The sequence below is a fragment of the Mesocricetus auratus genome, unplaced genomic scaffold, assembly GCF_017639785.1.
Source record: "Mesocricetus auratus isolate SY011 unplaced genomic scaffold, BCM_Maur_2.0 Super-Scaffold_100004, whole genome shotgun sequence".
NCBI lineage: Eukaryota > Metazoa > Chordata > Mammalia > Rodentia > Cricetidae > Mesocricetus > Mesocricetus auratus.
This window is the reverse complement of record NW_024429189.1, coordinates 5753943-5775072: the sequence shown is the minus strand read 5'-3', so window position 1 is coordinate 5775072 and position 21130 is coordinate 5753943. Positions and strand designations below refer to the sequence as shown.

At 52.3% G+C, this 21130-nt stretch overlaps 1 protein-coding gene across 2 annotated transcripts; it reads left to right on the top strand.

Moving 5' to 3' along the window:
* The first annotated feature begins 13433 nt into the window (after window positions 1-13433).
* On the top strand, window positions 13434-21014 carry Dipk1b (divergent protein kinase domain 1B). Of its 2 annotated transcripts, none has more exons than XM_013123236.3 (5): window positions 13434-13595; window positions 16955-17092; window positions 19273-19380; window positions 19468-19644; window positions 20056-21014. In XM_013123236.3, the coding sequence occupies exons 1-5, from the start codon at window positions 13533-13535 to the stop codon at window positions 20866-20868; spliced, it is 1299 nt and encodes a 432-aa protein (XP_012978690.1). In that variant the 5' UTR covers window positions 13434-13532; the 3' UTR covers window positions 20869-21014. The 2 variants fall into 2 exon arrangements, with proteins under 2 accessions (XP_012978690.1, XP_005083700.1); XM_005083643.4 differs by having other exon boundaries at window positions 13435-13595; window positions 16958-17092.
* Window positions 21015-21130: the final 116 nt, after the last annotated feature.

The following is a 21130-nucleotide window of genomic DNA, read 5'->3' as shown; positions in this document are numbered from 1 at the left end:
CACTCCTAGGACTGAAATGGCCTCTGCATGTCTTTCTGCTGAGGACGACTTGGTTCCCTCCCACCCCCCCAGCCAGCCACGCCCACCCACCCATGTCTACCATTGTCTCATTGGCTTCTTCATGACTTACTGAACAGAATTTTGAGAAAAGGGGGGGAAATTCCTGTGTGCTGCTTAGTAGCTTGGGGACTCAGAAGCAGGCCAGACTAGTGCTGCCCCGCCCCCAACACCCTGCACTTCACTGCCCTTCCATCTGCTGGTCCTCAGCCTTTCCTGGTCTTCTCGGACACTCCAACTACCTGATGGAAAAAGGCAGGCGGACCCCTGATTTCCAGCTCCTGTGGGACACTCCCACTGCCTGATGGAAAAAGGCAGGCGGACCCCTGATTTCCAGCTCCTGGCTGAGAGACCAGTGAGGTCTCTGCACAAGGTGCCCCTGGCTTCTGGGATGACGGATGCTGGGATGCAGGGTCCTGGAGTGGTTTGTCTCAAGGGATGGAGACAGACCAGCTGACAAGTGCTGTGTCCAGCCTATGACCAGGGACCCAGGCTTTCAGGGGTGCCCAAGGTCCTGGGCAGAGCTGGGTTATCTGATCCTACCCTGTTGCCTGCTTCCCTTTCCTCTCCCCTGCTTCTCTCCTCCTTCTCTTTCCCTTCTCTCCTCACCCCCTGCGTTCTTATCCTGCATGGCTTCCACCCGCAGAGACAAAATCCAAGTCCCTTATCTTCTTGACTCTGGGGCTCAGGGTTCTGATCACCTGCCAGTGACTTATCACAAATCCACCCCTGCTCCTACCACACCCTGTCTTCCGGCCTGGGTGACTGGTCATGGGGCTGGTCCTCAGCTGCCTTGTTGGCAAGGGGAATCTCGCTTACTCTGGTCAGGCAGGGAAGCCAAGGAGCAGTGCTGCTGTTTCCAGGGACTGCAGGGTCAAAGGGTCTGCCAAGGTCACCCACGAGGCACATGTGCTACCTGCAGGCTTCTGTGCCAGGGCAGACATTGGGCATCTCCCAGGCCTGAGAGTGCTCTGATTAAACACAGAGAGGTCGCTGCTACTCAGAGCCAGCAAATGCTGCTGTCGGTGCAATCAATACACAGCTCTGTCCCAGAGAGACAGAGGTCACTTATTCTGGGCCAGATATGAATGACTGTGACTCCTAACACGGATTCAGGTTGTCCTGAATGTTCCAACATGGAAGCAGTTATGTCACTTTTATAGTCACGGGATAAAAAACAAAGGAGCTGTTATAAGAGGACTAAAGACAGCCCAAGGTAATTTTGCTTCTCAGTCTGCGACATTCCAGTTCTCCACAATCACGAACTTTAGCAGGGTTTTGACTTCTCCTGCCCCTGTGTGTGTCTGTGCATGTGTGTCTGTCTGTGTGTGTGCATGTATGCATGCACGTGTGTGCGCACATGGGGGCCAAAGGAAGATGTTAACATATATAAATTATACGTAATAATAGGCTTCATTATGACATTGCTGCGCTGGTTAGTTTCTGTCAACACAAGCCAGGGTCTTCTGGGCAGAACGAATCTCAGCTGAGAAAATGCCCCCATCAGACTGGCCTGTAGGGAAGTTTGTGTAGCATTTTCTTAATTGATAATTGATGTAGGAGGGCCCAGCCTACAAGTGGCTCACAGCTTTAATCCCAGCACTTGGAATGCTGAGGCAGGTGGATCTCTGTGAGTTCAATCAAGGCCAGCCTGGTCTACAGAGTGAGTTCCAGGACAGCCAGAGAAACCAAAAACTCCAACTGCCCACCCCCAAACAACTTAAAAAGAAAACCGGCTGAGCAAGGAAGCCATGGGGAGCAGCCAGTAAGCAGCACTCGTACGCGGCTTCTGCTTCAGCTCCTCCCTCTGGGCTCCTGCTTGAGTTACTGCCCCGACTTCCCTTCATGATGGACAGTAAGCTGTAAGATGGAATAAACCCTTTCTTCCCCAAAGTTGTGTTTGGTCATAGAGTTTTATCACAGCAACAGAGAGCCAACCCAGCTGCCAGACACGCACATAATGGGTTTACGTACTCACTCCCCATTGCCCTCTCTGATACCCCTCTCTTTCCTGTTGCATCCCTTTCTTCTCCCATAAGTCCTCATGGAGGGGTGGGGCTCTAGAAGCTCCCTCCACTTTTTTTTTTTTTTTGGACAGGGTCTCCTACTAAACCTGGAGCTCAGCAATTTTGGCAAACTTGGCTGACCACAGAGCCCCGGGGGTTCCTTCTCTCTCTGCTTCCACATTAAAGGGATGTGCTGTACGCTGTACATAGGCCTGGATATTTCTGTGGGTGCTGGAGATCCAGACTCAGGTCTTCAAGCTCATGTAGCAAGCATTTTAACTTTTTCCAACCTAGCCAGCTCCTCAGCTCCTCTGTGTGTGTGTGTGTGTGTGTGTGTGTGTGTGTGTGTGTATGTGTGTGTGTGTGTGTGTGTGTGTGTGTGTGTGTGTGTGTGTGTGTGTGTTGTGTAGTATTTGGGGCTCAGGTGGAGGCTCCAGGTCCATTCGGGAGGCCAGAATTGGGGGATTCAGTGGACCTGCTGCATGGAAGGCCTCTATGTCAGAGGCCCCAGCTGGGACTTCCAGAAGCAGGGACACTCATGTAGGTGGCTCCAACAGTGTATCTGAGGCAGATGATACCGTGCCTTCCGCACAGGCTGGGGAGGGCTGGTGTGCTGGGAGCCTGTGGTCAGAGCTCCAGAATGCGGGCCTTCTGGATGGGAGCAGAGCAGCTTCTGCACTGTGCTCCAAAGTCAGCTGTGATCTTGCTGGACTGGACAGGGGTGTCTGGAGTGAAATCGATTTTGAGACAAATTCCAATTTCCAATTGTGTAGCCTCAAACTGTCAACAGTTCTCATGTCTCAACCGCCTATGTTCTGGGATTACAGGTGTGTGCCAGCATGCCCAGCTCAAACACAGCTTGTAATCCTTGCTTTAGAATTTGTGGATCGCCAAGAATATGGTGTGACTCCCTGCTCTATTAAAAACAAAACTAAACCTAGGTTAGAGAAAGGGGAAGCCAGCTGTAACTCCAGCACTCGGGAGCCTGAGGCAGGAGGATGGTGACTTTGAGGTCATCCTGAACTGCAGAATGAAAGCCCATTTGAAGTCCAGCCCTGATGAAAGGGAGAGTAGGGTCCACTTTATGCAGTAGCACATACGCAATAAACTGTCTGGAATGCCCTGCGCCTGGTGCCACAGTGACACCACCTGTCAGACCGTGGAATTGCAGGTGACTTGATTTTTTTTTTTTTTTTATTAAAAATAAATTTTTTTTCCTGGCTGCCTTGGAACTCACTTCGTAGACCACACTGGCTTTGAAAGCACAGAGACACGCCTACCTCTACCCCTTGAGTGCCAGAATTAAAGGCGCAATCTTTTTACTTTAAACAAAATTGAGGTGCAGTTTACAAATACACAAATGACAATTAAATTTCCATTACGTTTATTTACTTGCTTGTGAATGTGTATATGTGTGGGCATACATGAGACACAGTACCCATGTGTAAGTCAGAGGGCAACTTGCCAGAGTCTGCTCTTGCCTTCCATGGGTTCTGGGGATGAAGTTCATCTTGTTCATCTCACTAGTCATAAAAGTGACAATGTTCAGTGTCACTCAGGAGAGTTCAAGAACTGATATCATAACTTTGGTGTTAGGCACTGTCCTTGCGAATCACAGCCATTGTCATCCTCATCACAGAGGCTGTAGCTACTTGCAAGATCCCCCGACACCAGGTTTGTTGACCCTCCCTCACGGAAGGAGGGGGCAGAGAGGGTCATTAGAGAGTACCATCACTCCCTCCGGCATCTCCCTGCCAGCTATCTGTAACTCTGCCCCAGCTACATGTGGCATGGGGCCGTGCTAGAGCCTATGGACTGAGGAGAGTTAACTGAAGGGGTGACATTCCATCTATGCAGCTATGAAGATGTCATTGTGCTGGAGTGAGCCTTGCTAGTCCTGTGGCTGTTTAGGGGTGTGCCAACTGTGTTCCTATGAGTAAGCCCAATGAATGCGCCAAACCAGACTTGGGTGCAGCTGCTACTTTGGTCTTCGTGGTACCTGTTGCTCATGTCTCCCCAGGAAAAGCTCATGCAACGCACCACAAGCTGCACCCACCAGGCACCCCCTCTCCCTGCTATTGTCCTGGTGCCTGACTGCCAGCCTGTTTTGTATCTGGGTCTGCCCACCCTGGACATTTCACAGCAAGGGAACCCTGCAGCTCCTGGCCTTTTATGTCTAGCTCCTGTCCCTCCAAGTGGTGTTTGTGAGGCCCACTGGTGTGTGCGGCATGTGTCAGTGTCCCAACCCTTTCCGTGGCTGAACCACATTCCACTGCAGGTACAGACCGAGCACACCTTGTATGTCACACAACGCTTGTTGGACAGTCAGCCCGATTTCACGGCAGAAAGGAAGTGGCTGGGAGTTGAGGAAGGCTGCCAGTCCAAGTCACACCTTGTGGTCAGAGGACACCTGATTACCCCAGGCTGCCTCCCTGCACAAAAGCAGAAGGAGCTTTTTGTTAAGGGATCTAGTCAAAGGGCTGTTTGGGAAGCTTCCCTTGTATCGCTACAATCTTGATTTCCCCGGAGTGACATAAACACCCCAGGAGTTTCCTTGTTGGCCAGGAGCAGTCACACAAACGACTCCATCTTGGCTTTTAGCCTGGCCCCGCAGGGCTCAGTGATGGATCCCAGACCAAACAATGAATGGTCTTATTTTAGTTTAGCAGGAGGAATGTCTCTAAGCCAGGGCCTGAGTCACCACAGGTGTGGCTACCTCACATCACCCATGTTTACCACCCACCGTCCTTTCAATTGAACTGAGGTGGGATCCCCGCTGTCCCCTGCCATGTTTTGAGACAGGCTTGTATGTAGTTCAGGCTGACCTGGACCTGAGATACCCACCCGCCCGTCTCCCATCTACTGGAATGAGAGGTGTGCACTGTCACGCCCTGTGCTTCCTGCTCCCACCCATCAAGGGCTGAGGTGACAGGTGTGCGCCTGTCAGCAGGTCTCACAACCCGCTTTGAAATCTAAGGAAAAGATGAAATCTTTGGGTAATAGTAAATAGGAGAAGCCATTTTACTTATTTTCTTCTTTTTTTTAAACTTCTATTGATTCTCTGTGAATTTCACGTCTTGCATTATGATTCTGTTCATCTCCCTGTCCCCTTGTATCTACCCCTGCCCTTGCAACCTTTCCCCCCAAAAATAACTAAATTTAGAAGAAAACCCAAAACCAAATAAATAAAGAAACAAAGCAAAACAAACAAACAAAAAAGAGAAGAATCTTGTGGAAACTGTAGCGTGACTGTTGAGTCACACAGTTTACCCTTTAGTCCATTCATCTTTACTTGCAGGTGCTTATTGCCGTGAATCATTGGTCTGGCACGAAGCCTCTGGCCTCTGCTGTGCCTCCACCGCTCATAAACGGCTCCTACTGGGGCTCCTCTCGGATACCCTGTTGTTGTCCTGTGTCGTGGGGATCCTGCTGCTTTAGATCTGTGGGTTCGTCCCCTTCACTTGCTCCAACAGTTCACAGATGGGGGGATGTTGAGGTGGGTCAGCTCATAGCCCTGGGCCTGGGCCTGGGTGCTTGCCAGCTTTTCCTCATCTTCACTGCCTCTATGGCAGCAAGGCCCTCAGACACGGACATGGTCTCAGGTGGCCAACCAGACCCAAGTCATCTGCACAGCTCCAGTGGTAACAGGAGCCATGGACATCAACTCGGACCCTGGATGCCCTAGGGGCACAGATCTACATATGACCCTCAGCAGAACATCACCTAGGCCAGAATGTCACCATGACCCCAGGTGGCAGTGCAGGCCATTCAAACTGGCAGCAAGGCTCTCAGATAACACCATGGCCCGAGGTGGTGGCCCCATACTACAGGCCTCTGCATAACCCTCAGTGTCAATGGGAGTCACAGACATCAATACAGGTTCCCTCGGCTGCCACAGGGTCCTGAACCAATAGCCCAGATCCAGACGTCATCCTGAACTTGGGTGACCTGTAGGCCATGCACATCAGCCTGTTCCTCAGATCTACCACCCATGAACCATTCTTTCTCTCTCTCTCTCTCTCTCTCTCTCTCTCTCTCTCTCTCTCTCTCTCTCTCTCTCTCTCTCTCTCTCTCTCTTCTATTTCTCCACCCTGTACATGCTTACCACCTTGATGGCACTTGGCAAAGATGGTGCCTGACTACCTGGTACCAGAGGTTTCAGGCAGGTTCCTGGTTGATTGTGTCCCATGGTGATTATTCCTCCCCCCACACACAGTTTTCTGTGTCCTTTACTGGCTCAGGCCTCCTGTTTGTTTGTTTTTGTCTTTTTCGAGACAGGGTTTCTCTGTATTGTTTTGGAGGCTGTCCTGGAACTTTCTCTGTAGACCAGGCTGCCTCAAACTCACAGAGATCCGCCTGCTTCTGCCTCCTGAGTGCTGGGATTGAAGGCATGCGCCACCAATGCCTGGCCCAGGCCTCCTATTTTACTTAATCTTTAAACTTGGAGATAGATGGGGATATGATGGGGCATGTCCTTCTGTGTATATCTTTCTGTTATTGGTTGATGAATAAAACACTGTGTGGCCAATAGCCAGTAGAGGCAGGAAAATGGGCGGGGCTAGGAGGTGAGGAGAATTCTGGGAAAGGTAGGCAGGGAGAGCCCACGAAAAGAGACCGGGAGGATCGGATGCGTTCTCCAGTAAGAGATGGCTCAGAGGATAAGAGCACTACCTGCTCTCCCAGAGGTCCTGAGTTCAATTCCCAGCAACCACATGGTGGCTCATAACCATCTGTAATGGGATCTGGTGCCCTCTGCTGACCTGTGGGCATACAGACATATGCTATATACATAATAAATAAATAAATAAATAAATAAATAAATAAATAAAATAAAAAAAGAGAGAACTAGCCAATAAGAAGCCCTAGCCATCTTCCAAGAAGTTTATATAAATCTCTGTGTTTATTTGGGGCTGAAGGGTGGTGGGACCTGGCGGGACTAGAACCTCCATCAACAGGGTTATCCCACCAGACACAGAGTTATCACCAGGTTTGCTTTTTAAGTAATTGGCCATGTGATTTCCTTTTGAACAAACCCTTGTGAGAGGCAGGCTAAGGCTCAGACAGATGGGTCTAGAGGGCCAGTGGCAGGTAGCACCCACCCCCACCTCCCATTGAAGCATTACCTTACCAAAGAAGTTGCCTGTGGGTGGGCTGAGTGTGGGGCCTCCTGGGAATAGGCCAAGCCCAGAAAGAGGCTGCAGAGATGGGCTGGGTCTCCCTCCCTCCTCTGGGAATTGAACCCAGGGGTTTGGACATGCTAGGCAGGCACTCTACCGTAGAGACACATTCCCAGCCTTCGAGACTGGCTGCGTTTCCTTTTTCTTTTCTCTTCTTTCTTTCTTTCTTTCTTTTTTTTTTTTTTTTTTTTTTTGGTTTTTCGAGACAGGGTTTCTCTGTGGCTTTGGAGGCTGTCCTGGAACTCACTTTGTAGACCAGGCTGGCCTCGAACTCACAAAGATCCGCCTGTCTCTGCCTCCCAAGTGCTGGGATTAAAGGCGTGCGCCACCAACGCCCGGCTTCTTCTTTCTTTCTTTTATTTTTTTGGTAATGAAAATAATCTTGACCACTCAACATTGCAGGTAGGACTTTGTAGTACACCTTCTTTTGATCCCAGAGCTGAGGAGCGGATTTCTTTGAAACACTGAAGCAGAGCCCCCTGCTCCACGCTCACCCCTAAGTGGCATCTCTCAATGACGGCTGTTTCCCAGGCCAGATGCACGTCTGCACCTATGCCAATATATACAATTTCAGCATCAAAAATGGCAAGCGTTTTACCAACCAAGCAACTGAGCTATTTCCCGGGTCAAGGAGAGGGTCTTGAGATGAGCTCAGCTGGGGTGAGTTTCACTCTAAATTCAATATCCTTGAGGAGAGAAGACAAAGGCAGTTATCGGGGAGCCATGGCCACAAGCCAGGGGACACTAGGAGCCACTAGCCCTGAATAAGTAGGAAGGGTCCTCTTCTATGGTCCTGGACACACCTGACTTCTGACTTCTTGGCAAAGACCCTTTTCCCAAATGAAGTCCTAGCTCAGGTCCTAGGGACTAGGTTGTGGGAGAGGCTTTTGGGAGGCAGCCTTTGGATCATTCCATCCGCCTAAGGGCTGGGGGTATGGCTCAGGGGCAGAGCACTTGTCTAGCATGCACAGGATCCTGCATTCCATCCTCAATACCACACACGCACATATGTAAACACACACACACATGCAAACATGTGCATGCACGAGCATGTACACACAAACATACCTTTCCAAACACACACCCACACAAATCACATAGCTCATAGCGGCAGTGCTGAGATGAGCCAGATATTGATGGAGGCTCAATGCCGACAGGGAATAATGGAAGGGCAAGCACATAGCACCCAAAGGCACTTGGCATGCAGTAGGTCCCGGAGCAAAGGCCCTGCTGCTGATGTGGGCGTGCCGCACCTAGGACCATTGTTCACACGTCAGTCATAATGTTGCGGTGTTACCCGCCATTCTGCTGAAGGGGCTTGCAGTCTGAGAGCTCAAGCTCTTAGAGTCTGAGGATTTAATTCCTGGAGTTTCTCCTTGTCATTAGCTGTCTTGGCAGACAATTCTTGGGGGTAGAGTGGGATTCCACCTGTTTCAACCAAATTCCTTCTCAGTACACGTGGCGATATTATCAATGTACATAGCATTTAGTTGAACCATGCAGTTGCCATAGCAACTACAACTTAAGTACAACAGCACAGGTAACTCACTTTGGCAGCCTGCCCACGGTGCTGCCATCTTCAAAGGTCTGGGGACTTTGGACAGTAGCTGTAAAGCAGGCACAGGAGCGGCTCAAACAGTTGGGCTGGGTAAGGGAGAAGCCTGATTATGAACGAGATTGTTATTTCGTTAACTGGAGGCCCTTGGAGATAAGTCATTTCCTAGTTTGGGGAGGAAGTATTTTCATTTTGTGGAGAAAGTTGGAGGCTTGCAGGTTAGGAAACATCATTCCAGAGTCAGGCCTGGAGTGCAGGGTGCAGTGGTCCACACCTAAAACCAGCACTTGGGAAGCAGAGGCAGAGGATCAGGAGTCAAGGCCAGCCTTAGCTACACCATGAATTTGAGGCCAGACTCGGCTATCTGAAAACATATTTCAGATCCCACTTCCCCCAAAGGTTATTCCCACATCTTGATGAACTCAGGAAGAGATAAATAAATGCAAAGGAGACATACTTTGTCTTTAAGACAGGGTCTCATCTTTGTTTTGTTTTGTTTGTTTGGTTGGTTTTTTGAGGCAGAGTTTCTCTGTGGCTTTGGAGGCTGTCCTGGAACTAGCTCTTGTAGACCAGGCTGGTCTTGAACCCACAGAAATCTGCCTGCCTCTGCCTCTGCCTCCTGAGTGTGGTGATTAAAGGCATGTGCCACCAATGTCCCGCACAAGGTCTCATTTATAAAAAAAGATTGATTTTGATTTTACAGGTATGGGTCTCATTTTCCATCCAGGTGGCCTTGGACTTGCAGATTATGTGCCATCACGCTTGGCCAAATGCTATGTTTCTGTCCAACACCAGCGAAAGATAAAAATCCATATAAACAGATGTTTCCAAATGTTCCCTTCTGGACTCAGCTTAAGCTGCCTCAAAGTACTGCTCTGGTGTGAAAGCCAGCAAGAGTAGCCATTTCTCAAAACAAACAAACAAAAACAAACAGAATTACCAAGCAATTTACAAGTTACAATTCTGGGTAGTGAATGAAAAGAACACATCTGGCTCTGGTGGCACACCTTTTAACCCCAGCACTCAGGAGGCAGAGGCAGGTGGATCTATGAGTTCAAGGCTGGCTGGTCTACAGAGTGAGTTCCAGGACAGCCAGGGCTACACAGGAAAACCCTGTTTTGAAACACCTGTCCCGCAAAGAAGAGCACTTATTGCTCTTTAAGAGGACCTGGGTTTAATTCCCAGCACCCTCATAGTAGTTCACAAGGGGATCTGTTGTCTTCTGATATCTGTGGAAACCAATCATGCGTGCAGGCAGGCAAGACTCGCATATGAAATAAATGAGTCTATAATTTTTTTTTTGAGACAGGGTTTCTCTGTATTGTTTTGGAGGCTGTCATGAAACTTGCTCTGTAGACCAGACTGGCCTCAAACTCACAGAGATCCGCCTGCCTCTGCCTCCTGAGTGCTGGGATTAAAGGCGTGCACCACCAATGCCCTGCGTCTATAATTTTTTTTAAAGGAAATTCTGACACATGCTACAACATGAGATAGGGTTCTCTGTTAAAAAAAAAAAAACAGACAGATGGCTCAGTGGTTAAGAGCCGTGGCTGCACTTCCAGAGGTCCAGTCCTGAGTTCAATTCCCAGCAACCACATGGTGGTTCACAACCATCTGCAATGAGATCTGGTGCCCTCTTGTGGCCTTTAGACACACATGTAGGTAGAACATTGTATAAATAAGAAATAAGTAAATCTTTTTTAAAAAAATCAACCAACCAGCCAACCAAAAACCCCAGTGCTGTAGGCTTTCCTTCTGTGAGGTCCTGAGAGGTATCAGGAACAGAGAGAAAGTAGAGGGGTAGGTGTTGGGGACGGGGGAGGAGTGACAAGGGAAAGGTCTCAGTCGGAGATGAGAATGCGGTGATGGTTGGTAACCACAGGAATGTGGGTAATGCCTGCTGTGCTTACTTATCACAATAGGAAAAGTAAGGGAAAACAGACAGAATTGATTGTGTTTAAAAACCATGCTGTGTGATCAGCAATTTCAAGCATAAGTCCAGCGGATACCCCATGAGAAATTAAACAAGGAACAAGGCGTTCCCACGGCCACTGTGTCACTTCTGAGAGCCTTACCGGTTACAGAAGCACAGTGGCATTGTGGTTGGGAGACCTGACAAGCCTCCCTCAAGGGACAAAGGTAGTGATGCCCAAACCAGAGGGCTCCACTCTGTGCACCGAGTACTAGCTCCTTCTTCCCTGTTCGGACCTCACGTAGCCCAGGCTGCCTTTGAACTCACCTTGTGGTTGAAGATGCCCTTGAACTCCCGATCCTACTGCCTCTACCTCTGGGATATTGAGATTACAGGTGTGTACTACAAAGCTCATTTTATATGGTGCTGGGATGGAACTCAGGCTTTGTGCCAGGCAAACACTCTGCCCACTGAAATGACATTCCCAGCCCTTGAGGGCTCACTCAGTATTCTCTTAGCTTTTTGCCAGATAGACACACTTGTAGTTCAGTGCAGACACGTCTGGAATCCCAGCAATTGGGAGGTGGAGGCAGGATGATCAGGAGTTCAAGTTCATCCTTGGCTACGTAGGAAGTTTAAGGCCAGCCTGAGCTACATGAGATCCTGTCTCACAACAGCAACACTACAGTAAAAGACACACTTGAAATGGCATCCAAGTCTATCTGATCACCACTTCAAAGCCGATTGGCCGGAGCCAAGAGTCGGTGCTCACTCAAGGATTGGCACCCCGAGAGACTGGAAAGCAATCTTCCTTCAAGGGCAGGATGGGGGCAGAGCCTGGAGAGATGGCTCAGTGGTTGAGAGCGCTTGTTCTTGCAGAGGGCAAGTATGCATGGGCAGTTCACAACTATCCATAACTCCAGTTTCGGAGAGTCCCGTGCCTTCTTCTGACCCCGAGGCACCAGGCACATAGATGCAGGCAAAAAGACCCTCCCAGATGCATGAAGTAAAAATAAAATATAAAACAAATGGGGAGGGGAAAACACATAACGAAGACCTTTGCCTTCCACACACACACATACGTTCATGCATACATAAACATGTATACATGCACGTCATAGACATTACAGATGGCCATTGTACTCCAGACCAGACTGAGAAATAAAAAAATAGTTACCCATGACACAAGCCCATGTCACCAAGCTTAATGTTTTATTTTAAAAAATATTTATCTATTTATGTGTGTGTGTGTGGGGTCGGGCATCATTGTGTGCACATGGAGCTCAGAAGTGGGTATTGATGCTTCTATTACTCTCCCATCTTTTTCTTTGAGGCAGGGCTCTCTCCCTGAACCCAGGGCTGTGTTTTCTCAGCTGGACTGGAAGCCAGCAAGTTCCAGCAACCATCCTGGATCTGCTCCCACCAAGCTGGGCTTACAGGTGTGAGCAGGATGCCCGACTTGCTATATGGGTGCTGGGATTTGAACTTCAATCCTCCTGATTTTACAATAAGTGGTTTTAGCCGCTGAGCCGTTTCTCCAGCCTTGCTGTTACCAAGCTGAAGCTACACTGTTTATCTGGCCCGAGAAATCAAGATTAGACACGTAATAGTCTTATAGTTGGTGTAATAATGAAATAATCCCCGTTTCACTTCTTTCTTCTTCCTACCCTTCTTCCCTTCCTTGATGCAGGGTCTCCCTTTGCAGTTCTGGCTAGCCTGGAACTTGAAACACAGTCTTGAACTTACATCGATCCTCCTGTTTCTTCTTCTTGGGTTCTGGGATACAGACCTGGTGTTAATTTTCCTGTTGATTTGTGACCTGCTCTTGGCCCCAGCTTTCTTCAGCCTTTCTAGCGTGTAAATCCAACCTCTTCAGCAGGGCGCATGGGACACTTGCTCCACTTCATGAAAAGAAAATTGGCCTGGTCCAGTAATTGCGAAGTAATTATCATCCCTAAACTAAAGCTGTCTTTTAACACCATTTTGCAAAGCACGTATCTCGGAAGCACTGGAGCAGAGGAGAAGACGTTCAGCCTCCGTATTCCCTTGAGTGCGAATGACAATGCCACGGAACCCCCACCAAAGGTGCGGTTGAGGATTGAGGGCAGCTGGTGCGCACTGGGGATGGTGGAGCATTGGGGATGGTTGGGGCGGGCATTCTGGCCATTGTCTGTTAAGGTCAACAAACCTTTACCCAGCGGTCAGCTGCCGCCTTCCTAACACCCTAAATGGGGGTCACATGAGAGGGCGCGTCTGTCGGTGGGTAGAAATCAGGAGCAGATGCTGACCGCGGAGGCTGTGGGTCCTTCCCCACGCCTCGGTGCAGCCAGGGCAGCAGACGCTCGGTGCCATGCAGCGGCCGTAACCTCATGTGCAAACACAGGAAGGCTCGTCTTTTACCCTTGAAAAGGTGTAGGAAACGCGCAAGCGCAGGCAGGGGCCCCTCAGGTCTTTAGCGTCAGCCCTCCCGGGTCGCCTAAGCCGGTCGCTGAGCCCGCGGGGCTGAGGTCCCCTGCAGGAGGGCGAGACTGGACCAGGAGCCTTGAGCCAGTCCCCCACGCGCGTGCACGCCCTTCCCAATTGGCTCCGCGCGCGCGTGCACGCCCCCTCCCATCCGTGTCCCCGCGCGTGCACGCCCTTCTTCTCCGAGGTCTCCCCGCGTGCGCGACGCGGTCGGCCGTCAGAAAGGCACGCGCCTCGCCTTTAACGCGGGCCGGAGGCGCGCGGCCCGTATGGCGTGCGAGCGGCGGCCGCTGCGGGCCTGGCCAGGCCTGGGCTGAGGCCGAGCCAGCCGCGGGGTTCCACAGCCCCGGCCGGCGCCCATCATGCGGCGGCTGCGGCGCCTGGTGCACCTGGTGCTCCTCTGTCCCTTCTCCAAGGGCCTGCAGGTAAGCGGCTGCAGGCCAGGTGCAGCCACACGGGGAGGGGTTGGGTATGGGATAGCGGGGGGTTGGTGGGCATGTTGTGCACTGAAGCCCTTCCTTCGTTACTCCAAAATTAGGCTTGTTTTTTTCTGGGGTAGCAAACTTGGGACATACCTTGCCCATGACCATGGCCGTCTGGAACCAGAAACTGTGATGACCTTGGGCCAGTGAGGGCCAGCTCCTGTCTGCAGAAGAGACTCCCCCTCTCGTGCTTTGGGGTGGTGGGGCCAGGCCTCTGGATTTCAGCCTCTGGTTGCCAGGGTCCTCAGAACCTGCAAGAAGGAGCCAGCACTTGCCAGCCCTGCCGCTCTGCAGGCGGACCTGAGGATGCAGGAGGATGCTGTCTCGGCTGCACCTTTGGTCCAGGGCCTGGCCTTAGACCGTTTTAGATAAAGGATGAAGACTGAAGCCTACTGGATGTAGAGATCTTACAGGCTCAGATGCCCTTGTCCTGCTCTCCTCTTTCAGGGGCCTTAGCTTGCTCTATGGTCCATGCTCAGCCTCAGGTTGGGTATGAGTTGAGGTTTTTGGTGAACTTCCTTGTGGCAGGAGATAGGGGTGTATCCATACCCTTAGTTCTGAAAGATAGGCCCTGACTCAGCAGTGAGTGGGCCTAGGAGTAGCAGGAGAGGGGTTTGGCCAGTTCCCTGTGGGGCTGGCTCAGGGAGAGTACTGGCTGAGCCTCGCCTGCCCGGAGCCTGAGGAAACACCAGGGCACCTGGCACATGGCCTGGGCTTCTTAGGCAGGGAGGTCACTGTGCAGTTACCGTCTCTGTAGCAGCCTTCCCCACCTCCCAAGTGGGTTCTCCGGCGCTGGACTATTCATCCCTGCAAAATATGGGCCCGGGGCTTGCCAGCCTGTTCACCACGGAGCAGCACAAGACCATGTAAGCTTTGAGTAGCCACTGTGGTGAGACCCGTCTTGGGGTGCGGGTATGCAATGGTTCAGGCGCTCTGGGGAAGAGATGGATCTGACAAAGGCCAGGTAGACCATCAGAACAAACCAGGTAATAGGAGCTAGCCAAAGTGGTTCGGTGGAGCCACCTGTGCCAAAGCCCGGTGTGCTGGGGCGGGGAGGGTGGGGGGAGTGGCCCCTGGCTTGGCAGTCTTCTAGCTTGCTTCAGGTTCTATATCGCTTGGTCCAGCCTGGGTCAGCCGCTAACTGTGGTCCTTTGCTGTAGGTGTAGCTTGAAGTCCTTTATCTTGCTAACTGTGGTCCTTTGCTGTAGGTGTAGCTTGAAGTCCTTTATCTTGCCTCACAGCAACAGTGCCTCCTGTTGTTTCTCGTCTTCATGTTTTCATTTTGAACAAATCTGAAAGAACCAGCTGATTGCCAGGACCAAATGGGCCTCAGGAGGAGAGGTCCACAGAGCCATGCCCCAGAAGAGGAAGAACCTTAGGAAGGGCTGGGCATTGTTCTTGTGAAGGAGGTCCCTTTCTGTTCCAACCAGAGGGAACTAGGGCAGGAGTATAGGCTTGAGTTCAGCATGACTCCCGGACCCAAAAGAGGGATGCTGGCTGCTTCCATCCCCAGGCTTTCTGGCAGCTGGTAGACGGGAGGCCGCAGGAAGCCCTTGACATCAGTAGAGGCTGTCCTCTTGGGAGGCTGCCCCAAGTCTGGCCCACTCACTCTCCCTTGCCTTTAGCTTCAGATTGGGACATTTAACCCTATGTGGCACACGCTGTCTGGAAGCCCAGTCCCTTTCCCCAGAGACTGCCGTTTCCCAAGGTGGGCACTGAGGAGGGTGGTGGCACTCAGCTGTCTCTGGCTGTCAACTTTGGGCACTGCTTGCAGTATTTAGTAGGCACCAGGGTCCTCAGCACCTAGACCGGACGTCTTTTCACCCTCCAGTGCTCTGCCCCCTGGGAAAGTGAGGACAGAGGGGGGAAGGATTATAGGGTGACAGGGTGACCAGGAGCCTCCACAGAAGAGGTCTTAGGCCCACTCTTGTTTTGGGTTGTAGGACCAGAACTGCCTGCCTTCTCTGCCCCCCCCCTTCTATCTTTTTTTTTTTTTTTGGTTTTTACAAGACAGGGTTTCTCTGTATTGTTTTGGAGGCTATTGGTCCAGCCTGGCCTCGAACTCACAGAGATCCGCCTGCCTCTGCCTCTCGAGTGCTGGGATTAAAGGCATGCGCCACCACTGCCCGGCTTCCCGTTTCTATCTTAAAACATTTTTTAAGACTTAGTTTATGTGTATGAATATTTTGCCTGCTTTTATGTGTGTGATTCATGTGTGTGCCCTGTGCCTGAGGAGGCCAGAAGGAGGCAATGGATCCCGTGGAACTGGGGTTACAGATGGTTGTGAGTGGGTGCTGGGGACTAAGCTGGTTTCTTCTGTAACAGAAATGTGTCCACCACACACACAGCTTTCTAAAAGAAATTGTGATAAAGTACACAGCATGATGGGCGGTGGTGGTGCACACCTTTAATCCCAGCACTTCGGAAGCAGAGGCAGGCAGATCTCTGTGAGTTCCAGGCCATCCTGGTCTACAGCGTGAGTTCCAGGACAGCCAGAGCGGTTACACAGAGAAACCCTGTCTGAATGAATGAACAAACAAACAAAAAACCAAACCAAACCAAAACAACAACCCTCCCCCCCCAAAACACCAAAAAAACCAAAAAACCCACAGCACGAGCCACACTATCCTGCCCATCTCTACTCGTACGGTTGGTACGTGTGCATTGAGACCAGCTGTGACACCACTGGCACGGTCTATCCCCCGAGAGCTTTACGGGTTGTGGCAGACTACTTCCTGCTGAGGCAGTCTGGTGTTTCTGTCTTGTATGGAGACTGGCTGTCCACCCTTGCTGTTGCTGATACGGCTGTTGTGAATATGTGTGCATGACTCCATCCATGTCTTCTCTCTGCTTCCCAGGGAGTAAGAGAGTTGGGTTGTTGGGCCCTTGCTTTCCACGCCTCCTTTCCTGCTGGTTTTGACTCAAGGGGACCAGTGGGAAAAATGAGGGGGTCACACCCCTGGGGTGGTTGAACTTGCCCCAGGCTGATGGCTCAGCTCACCTTATTTGGAGGCAGGAATGTTAGGTAAGGAGGGCATTTTAAGGGAGTGGGCTGTAAAAAAGATCTTTATTCCGCTTTATCTTTTCCTCGTTTTGAAATGTCTACTTGTCCCTCATGGAGGGCCCCTGGCTGTGTATGCCTGATAATGGCGGGGTGCTGAGCTAGGTGCTTCTCAGCGCTGGGGTAGTGGGTGCCTGTTGGGTTGCAAGGCTGTGAAAGGTCCAAAGAAGCGGAAGCTGTTCTTGGTTATGGGCATAGCAGGGCCACCGATGGGCACCTCCTCATCTGGTCCCTTCCTCAGCAGGGCCGGCTCCCAGGCATCAGGGTCAAGTATGTTTTGCTGGTCTGGCTGGGCATCTTCGTGGGCAGCTGGATGGTCTATGTGCATTACTCATCCTACTCGGAGCTCTGCCGCGGGCACGTCTGCCAGGTGGTGATCGTAAGTCTGCCTGGGCCCAGGGACCTGACCCATGTGGGGCTCTTAGAGATTTGGTGGGAGGTGGGCTTGGAAGTGAGGGAGTAGAGGGCTGGGGGTGGGGGGGGGGAGGTAAGGAAGCTGCTGCATGTGCCTGGAGTGGACTTAAATGTTGACACATGGACTGTTTAGCAGGGAGACAGGAATAGACTGGAGAGGGCTGCCCTGGCCAGCCTTGAAAGCAGGCCATGGGGTGGAGTCTTTTATGCCTTCCTCTCCAGGGAGCCATTGCTGCTGCTGAGTGAGGGTGTCCTTGGGAGTGCATGCTTGCATGCCAGTGCCCTGTGAGTGTGTCCATGAGCCTCATGGAGCTGGTACCTCGGTTCCCCATTCCCTGTGACTGGTGACTGGGGCATATTGTCCCCAGATAGGGGACATTGCCATTTTTCCAGAGGAGAGCCTTCACCACCCCATGGCCATACAGTCACGAGTGCTAGCCGGACTCTCAGCAAGGGAGCTACTCAGTGGATCCTTACCCTGCCCACTCTGCAGATGGAGAAACTGAGGCTTGGAGACCCAGGGACAGTAGGAGTTCTGAGGATGGCTGAACATACTGCCCACCTTAGTTTCCTTCTTTTTTTTTTCCAATTTTTTAAAAAAAAAGTGCATTTATTTGTATATGTGTATATGTGGGTATGTGCGCACACAGGTGCCGTGGCCTGTGTGGAAGTCAGAGGACGGCTTGTGGGAGCTGGTCCTCTCACTCCACCTTTACTTGGATTCTGGGGTGTGAACTCAGGCCATGAGACTTGGTGGCAAACTCCTTAACCTGGTGATCCAGCTTGCTGGGTCCTACCTTGGTTTCTGTGGAATTTCCTCTCAGCATTCTCAGCATTCTGTGGAATGCTGAGCAGGGCCAGTAAGCTCCTGCTTCTCTCCATCCACTGTGAGTCACGAGCAGCGTGGCCGCCGGCTCCTGCAAAGCCTTCCTACCCGCTCCTGAAGTCTTGTGACTGGTGTTGACGGGCTATCAGCACAGGGTCCTGTGGTGAGGGGCTTGCTTACAGGGTGGAGGGATGACAGGCATAGCTTCACTGTCTCATCTCTCTGATGAGGCTGTTTCTTGTGGCCACAGGACACTCTGTCTTTGTGGCTCACATGGCTGAGACAGTGCTTTAGATTGGCTCAGCTTCTTGGATGGTGGGGTGTTGGGTATCTCCCTTCCCCCATTTCCTCCAAGCCTGGCTCTGACCAGCGCCAGGCTCCATGGCAACCAGTGATGTATATCCGGGAATTTACCCAAGTGAGAGCCAGCAGGCCCTTTACCCCCAGACTAGGGGCTGGGTAGTGCTGATTTAATCTGTGCTGAGAGCTCTCCCGCTAATGAGGTGGCCTGGGGCAAGCCTGACAGGAGGTAAGGTCCTAGGGCCCCAGGATACCATTTCTTTAGGGACAACGACAAATCAGCTTGACAGTGACTAGTAACTGAAGTATTGGAGCATTTGAAGGACTGGGTCTTGTTCACAGACGGCAGCCCCTCCCTCCTCCGGCCGCACCTCTTATGGGTTGGCGGCTGAGTCCTGGTGGATCCTGAGGTAGACATCGAGGAAAGGCTGCTCCTGCCTCAGCCTACTGCAGTGGCAGGCTAAACCAGCCAGAGAGCACAGCAGATGGGAAAATGCTGGATGGGGAATGTGGACACCTGCTCAGGAGTGTCCCCAGCTGCTTTCAAAGTTCCAGAGCTTGGACAGCCTCACCATAGGGAGATCCCAGAAGCCCAAGGGGTGCTGCTCGCAGAGTCTTAACTGGGTAACACCAGAGGCTGAGTTATGGACCATGGCCAGGGCCCCTCTCATGGGTCTTGTGGCTTTTATGTCACCCTAGTCAAGGCTGCTATCTGACCATAGCTCTGCTGCTGGGGCCAGGCTGGGGCCGCAGTGGAAGCCTGTTGTGGGGAACTGCCTGTGCCTGGCATAGACTGGTGGTACCCCTATCTCAGAGGAGTCAGGTCAGCGAGAGGAGGCAACAGGGTTGCTCCTAGAGACAGCGCTATCCCTGTGCCCATGCTGCTAGTGGCTTTTCTTTCCCTTCCTTCCTGGGGGTTCCTGGAAGGGTGTGGTTGGGCTGTGGATCCAGAGGAAGTGGCTAGGGCTGTGACCACCTAGCCCCACGGCCTGGGCCATACCTGGTACCTGTCTCCTCAGTGTGACCAGTACCGCAAGGGCATCATCTCCGGCTCTGTCTGCCAGGACCTGTGTAAGTTGCAGAAGGTGGAGTGGAGGACCTGCCTGTCTTCAGCCCCAGGCCAGCAGGTACGCGCTGGGCATGGCTGGCGGGCTGGGTGTGGGCGGCTGCTGCTGGCGGCAAGCTGGACATCTATAGGGAACATGCTTGTCTAGGTGTACAGTGGGCTCTGGCAGGACAAGGAGGTGACCATCAAATGTGGCATCGAGGAGGCCCTGAACTCCAAGGCCTGGCCAGATGCAGTCCCAGGGCGGGAGCTGGTGCTGTTTGACAAGCCCACCCGGGGCACCTCCATCCAGGAGTTCCGGGAGATGATCCTCAGCTTCCTCAAGGTTAGTCTGTTCTCCTGGGGTCTCAGACCCTCACTGTAGCCCACAGCTGGGTGTTCACAAAGACCTGGGTAGGACGCAGGCAAGAAAGCATCTTTCCAGGGCTTGTGGGAACAGACTGGCAGAGTCTGAGGTGTGGTGAGGGCTCAGGAGACAGACTGCACGCAGGGTGGAGAAAGGAGGGACTGGTGGGAGACGGAAGCAGGCTCCAGGGCCAGGTAATAGTTCTCAGTGGCTCAGGCCGGTGCTGTGGCCTCCGCTGGCACCCCTCAGTGACACCGATGGAGGGATTGCGTGTGGTGCGGTCAGCAGGCCTTGTTGACATGCGAATGTCTAGACCCACTCAGTGCTCTGGCAGCTGAGAGGCATGCACCAGGGCCGCTTCTCTGCCTCCCTTTTGGTCCCACGTGTCAGGCGAACCTAGGAGACCTGCCCTCCTTGCCAGCGCTGGTTGACCAGATCCTCTTCATGGCGGACCTCAACAAGGACAGCAGGGTGTCCCTGGCAGAGGCCAAGTCTGTGTGGGCCTTACTGCAGCGCAACGAGTTCCTGCTGCTGCTGTCCCTTCAGGAGAAGGAGCACGCGTCCCGGCTGCTGGGCTACTGCGGGGACCTGTACCTCACCGAGGGCATTCCCCGCGGCTCCTGGCACGGGGCAGTGCTGCTGCCTGCTTTGCGCCCTCTCCTGCCGTCTGTGCTGCACAGGGCTCTCCAGCAGTGGTTTGGACCTGCATGGCCCTGGCGTGCCAAGATTGCTATTGGCCTGCTGGAGTTCGTGGAGGAGCTCTTCCATGGTTCCTATGGTACCTTCTACATGTGCGAGACCACGCTGGCCAATGTGGGATACACGGCTGCCTATGACTTCAAGATGGCTGACCTGCAGCAGGTGGCACCGGAGGCAACCGTGCGCCGCTTCCTTCAGGGCCGCCACTGTGAGCACAGTTCTGACTGCATCTATGGGCGAGATTGTAGGGCCCCATGTGACAGGCTCATGAGACAGTGCAAGGGCGACCTCATCCAGCCCAACCTGGCCAAGGTCTGTGAGCTGCTGAGGGATTACCTGCTGCCGGGAGCCCCTGCAGACCTCCGAGAGGAGCTGGGCAAACAGCTGCGCACATGCACTACTCTGAGTGGACTGGCCAGCCAGGTGGAAGCTCACCATTCACTGGTGCTCAGCCACCTCAAGACATTGCTCTGGAGGGAGATCTCCAATACCAACTACTCATAATGCTGCAGGCTCCAGCCACCATAGTTCAGCCGTGGGTGGAGCACACACTTGGGTAAGGTTGCCCCTCTGCAAGCCCCCCTCACTCTCCCAACAACTGAGCAGAGGTCTCATTCCTCTGAACATGTAAATAAATGGCTTTTATGTGACACCTGGGCATTTGGATCCTTGGCTAAATATGAAGCAGCCTTCAGGCAACACTCTATTTTAGAGCTCTTGTCTAGGCACCAGAGGAAGACATGTGGCATGTATTGTGGGCCTGAAC

What these genes read in the sequence shown, in the direction of transcription:
- Dipk1b (XM_013123236.3), top strand. Translation starts at nt 13,533, where the DNA reads ATGCGGCGGCTGCGGCGCCTGGTGCACCTGGTGCTCCTCTGTCCCTTC. An exon ending in CTTCAGCCCCAGGCCAGCAG is followed by an intron (nt 19,381 to 19,467) that starts GTACGCGCTGGG and finishes ATGCTTGTCTAG; the next exon opens with GTGTACAGTGGGCTCTGGCA. An exon ending in TGATCCTCAGCTTCCTCAAG is followed by an intron (nt 19,645 to 20,055) that starts GTTAGTCTGTTC and finishes CCCACGTGTCAG; the next exon opens with GCGAACCTAGGAGACCTGCC.